Consider the following 5,000-nt stretch of genomic DNA (forward strand, 5'->3'; position numbering starts at 1 on the left):
GGACTCATTCACTATAGTTGTAGCTGTAGGTATTATCAGCAGTACTTGCATGATTAAAAATAAAAAACAAAAGATAAAATAAAATCCAAAAAACATAAGAGAATAAGTGAGCCTTTACAATCATTTAATAATATGCATGATTTTTCTTTCAAAATCTACCAATCCATTACGACAATCACTTCAGGAAATAGTTAGAGTACATATGGCAAAATAAATATACCTCACTATATACTGTACATGCACAAAGTTTCCGTTTGCATCTGCGTGTACTTGTGTACGTCTATGTCTGTAGTTCATGTAATTTTTAGGGAGGGGTCTGAATTTTTTTTTCCGAGTAGAAACCTACGTACATTTATACATATAGATATATATTCATTCATTTATAAAAAACATGTAATCGCCTTATATGTGCAGCCTTAGAATGTACATTTCCTTCCTTACATTCCTTCTAAATAATATTGCAGCAGTGTCCACCCTAAGAAAAATAGATAATTTTGATATATATTACCCCCACTTGAGACATATCACTAATTCACCAACACACCAACCCTCTTGTATATTTATACATATTTGTATATATGTGCAAAACAACATCAGGAAACTAGAGGGCCATTCTGAATGATATATCCAATAACAAAATTCTAGAATACAAAACAAAAAGAAACAAGAGAAAATTAATCCACACCAATCCTCTCCCCTAATACACAGAGTCTTATCCCATGTCTTATGTGTGCAGACTGATGAAAATAAAAGGAAATATCTCTAAGAAAAGTGCTGCAGACCCTAAGTGTTCTGAGTGAACCGCTCTAGACGTCGCCTCCTGATTTCCTGTGGGCTGTCAGGGTGCACTTCATCTGGAGTTGATGTGTCCGCAGAGGCTGGGGTTGGGGTGATACTGGACAAGGAAGACGGACTAGCAGCTGCAGAGGTTGATGATGTCACTTCACTTCTGTGAGTTGAGGTAAGAAGAGTTAAAAATAAAAAGTATTTTGCCAATTCTTATGACACATGTGTTTGCAAGTATGTAGACTGATTAAACACTATCTTCTTCATAGAAGTGACGGATATTAAGAAGTAATTTTAAAAGCTGGAAGCGATAAGCACTTTGATATTAAGAAAACCTACCATAAACAAAATACTGTAAATGTATTGGTCTATGCACCAATTATGTGAATTTTGTTATGGAAAGCAGTTCTCTCTCTCACTCACTCACACACACGTACTAATGAATAAATCAACTACAGTCAAATTATCTTCAAACCCAAAGTACAACCTCCTCAAGATTAGCCAACTATACCCTTTGAAAAAATCACAAAAACCTAAACCCGTACCTGGCTGCTTCATCATTAGAGGCCACTGAAGTTGCTCCTTTTGAGGAATCTGGGTCTGTTGGGCTTGCTCTGTCTGCCGAAGCAGCCACTGTGGGCTCTGCTGCCTGTGAAGAACTAGGCTCTGGTTCTGATGCAGACTCTGTTGCTTCTGCCTGTTGTGGTGCAACATTCCTTGGTATGGACTGACTGTTCATGTCTAGCGATGCAACAACTGATGCATACTGGTTCATCTGCAAAAGATATTTGTAATTTGGGTCCACGGTACTGTGTAAAGATGCTGCTCTTTCTTTTAATTTCAGCAAAATAATAAGAAATAAAGCACATGTTTTGAGAACACATGGACATGTGTATGTGTATGCGATGACATGTGTCTGTGGGTGTGGACATGTGTGTGTAGACATAATATTTCACACATATTTTTTCAACTGCAACATTTTTCTTGGTATATGTGGTACTTCAGTATGAAAATAAACAGTCTGGAAGTGGTGTTGAATATATAGCCCCCCAAACATTTCAGAAGCAAGAGCAATCGGGGGGGAACAATCTGCCTACACCGTGATAGGTAGGTCCATAAATGATCTGTTAACACAAATAGAATCTGCTGTTGTGAAAGGAAAAGAAAAGGAAAGGCAAAAGAAAGAAAGAAAGAAAAAATTGGTACAAAGAAGAACAATAATAAAGAATTAAGAAAAGGTTGAATTAATCTTTGTCAATCTCCCATTTCCAACCACTCATTACCTGAACAACTGCTGCATCAAGAAGAGTCTGAATGTTCCTCAAGACCTTGATCCTGGCCTCGACATGTTGTCTTTCGTTCCCTTCCAGCTGGCGGACCTCATCCTCTGTCATGGCAGCAAAATTTAGTGGAGGAGGTGGTGGAGGAATGTCTGGAAATTCAAAGTATCATTATTATTACTGTAGTGATAAATATCTAGATGCAATAAATCTAAATGCAGGACGTGTCTAAAATTTTACCCTCACTACACAGAAAAATGAACGATATCCATTCTCAAGGAAATGAAAATTACCCAGACAACTTGAACAATATAACCATAATTTTTATGATGTCTGACATTTCTCAAATGAATTCTTTCAATTTGGCAGTTATTTCCATGTCACCAACCAAAAATATAATTGAATATGCTTTATATGTATTACAGATTTTACTTCACCCAATATCCTACTACTGAATACAATTTGCTAAGTACCACTTGATAAAATAATAAATATCTAATAATACTGAGAGAAAGAGGAGTCTTTACAACAGTTTTGCTTTCACCTTTCCTGCTGATCAACAAACATTACAGATATGGCATGTCACACTGTTAAACCTCTTACTTGACCATCAGATAAGATAAGTTAAGTGACTGAAAAATTCCAATATGCTTCCAAGGAATATCAACCTCTAGTACCAAGAATGAAGTGAAAGCCATCATACAAAAAATCATAGCACTCACTGAAGGGCAGGAGGGGGAAGAGTGGAGGCAGCATGTTGAATGGAGCAGTGGGGATGGCTCCCCCAGTCTGGCCTGTGCTGCTTGCTGCAATACATTACTCTTATCAGTGGACACTTATCATATTGAGTGATAACTACATGCACAAACATACATAAATCCATACATAAACATCCACCACATCTATGCATCTCATGCATATTCTCAGCACATGCACACAAGCACATACACACACATACACCCACACACAAGAACTTACTTTCTTTCATTCACACACACTCATAAATAAAAACATAACTAACCTCTCAAATATAAATACACTATAAAAGAGCTGTTTAGCTATCTAACTGATTTCTTAAATAACAATGAGCATGTTATAAATACAGTAAAAAAACAAGAACATGCAGTTTACTTGGACAATCATATTATAACTTTGTAATTGTTTTCACAGAAGGGAGCTTGGTTGCTCTTTAGCATGCTACCATGACCATAATTCTATGGATTGTAAATCTGATTTCATCAACCTAAGTGTTATTCTTTGTCTTAACTATCCTTCCTTGTGTACAGTGAGAACCAATGGCCCCACATCTCTCAAAACATATCTTTTCAGTTCCTTATAATATTAAGAGACTCTTTTGACAGGTCCTGCTGTGGACACAGCTATTTCCAGTACAGTGAAGAACAAGTCTAAAATTTCATACAAACTCAGACTGCTATTCTATTTGCTGTTGATTTTCAGATCATGAAATAATGCCCTTTTTTATTCTTTCTTTATGTTTCAACAGTATTTTAGGGGGTAAAAATTTGTCAGACTGTGTCTTGAAATTTTAAAGCACAATGAATACTTCTTCACTGGCAGAAAACAAAAACAAAAAAATAATGTATTGAAGAAGGAAAGGAAGGAGTAACTTGGTGCAACAAGGCAGATGAAGACTGGGAAATGGGATGAGAGGCTGCTCAGATTAGGTGGGGAGGGGACTTGGTAGATCACATTTTAATCATCATATGCCTATGCCATAAACATGCATACAGGCACTTAGTAAACTGGAATTCCATTTGTTAAAATCATTTCTACCTTGAGAAACACTTCACCTCCACAATTTTTTTTTATATAAACCACAAGAATACTAGCAGCATTAAAACATTTACCTGATGCAGAAGTGCTAGCAGAAGTTGTAGTAGTGGTGGAGGAACTTGTTCCTGCTTCTGTTGTGGATGCAGAAGCAGAGGCAGCAGCTGCTTGCTGTTGCTGAGCCTGCTGCATTGGCATAGGAGGAAATGGGAAGGGGGGTAGACCTACAGGAGGAGGGCCAACTGGCATAGGCATACCAGCAAAGAGGCCAGCAAATGGATTGGCTGTTGGAAAGGGGGACATGGATTTATAAATTTGGTCTTCTACCTGTAATCCTTATATCAAATGCATACTCATTTGTATATCTTTGGATCTAAGATGATAAATCTTGAACACACAAGGCTGTGCAAATGACATGTACAACATCCAGAACTGTTTAGGCAAGGAATAAAATAGAAACAAATAAATAAATAAATACCAAAAATTAGACATACTCCTTCTGAATTCCAAGAAAAGACCAAAACTGCTTGAAAAACTCAAACTCAAATAAAGAGACAAAAGAAAGATCCACTTACGCATCTGCTGCTGAGCCTGACGCTGTTGCTGCTGTGGCTGTGGTGTCTGTGGCTGAGCAGGTGGGGTTTGGGCTTGCTGGGCATTCCGGGCAGCTGCTGCAGCACCGGCTGCACCTCCTTGAGCAGGGGGAGGCTGTCGCAGGATGTCCATGCGGCAAGTTGGGCAGGTCTGCTGACGCTGGAACCACGAACGCAGGCAAGAGGCATGGAATATGTGGCCACAGGGAAGCTTCTTGGCTCCTGAAACAGCAGAAGAGGAATGGTGGAGAAGACTGGATAACAGAACAAGATTTCTAAGGGAACCACTTGACAGAAGACATGAAAAGGAATGTGAGAAAATAATGGCAAACAGGTAAGAATTTTTCATTGTGGTAACATGTGAATATGAGCACTTATGGCATCTGAAAGTGTAAACAGTCTAAAGCCATAATCATCTGATAAGAAAGTAATACATAATATAATATCTAAAGATGAATTTTATAATGGGGGAAGCAGATATTCTGAAAATGATTTAAAATGACATACAGTATTAAATACTAACAACCATTAACCATTCAGATGTGGGTGG

At 37.9% G+C, this 5,000-nt stretch overlaps 1 protein-coding gene across 1 annotated transcript in view; it reads right to left on the reverse strand.

Annotated features, from left to right (window-relative positions):
- The window catches only part of LOC125041743 (E3 ubiquitin-protein ligase synoviolin B-like), a 12,017-nt gene that overhangs the window by 1,554 nt on the left and 5,463 nt on the right, over positions 1-5,000 (reverse strand). Inside the window, exons 7-12 of the mRNA XM_047636994.1 lie at positions 4,433-4,672; positions 3,935-4,141; positions 2,789-2,872; positions 2,070-2,218; positions 1,332-1,561; positions 1-949 (exon numbers count right to left, since the gene is read on the reverse strand). The exon at positions 1-949 is cut by the window's left edge and continues 1,554 nt beyond it. Of these exons, the coding sequence (XP_047492950.1) occupies positions 784-949; positions 1,332-1,561; positions 2,070-2,218; positions 2,789-2,872; positions 3,935-4,141; positions 4,433-4,672 (1,076 nt within the window). The 3' untranslated portion in view covers positions 1-783. The remainder of the gene's footprint in view (positions 950-1,331; positions 1,562-2,069; positions 2,219-2,788; positions 2,873-3,934; positions 4,142-4,432; positions 4,673-5,000) is intronic.

Source organism: Penaeus chinensis, chromosome 31, assembly GCF_019202785.1.
Source record: "Penaeus chinensis breed Huanghai No. 1 chromosome 31, ASM1920278v2, whole genome shotgun sequence".
NCBI classification, from domain to species: domain Eukaryota; kingdom Metazoa; phylum Arthropoda; class Malacostraca; order Decapoda; family Penaeidae; genus Penaeus; species Penaeus chinensis.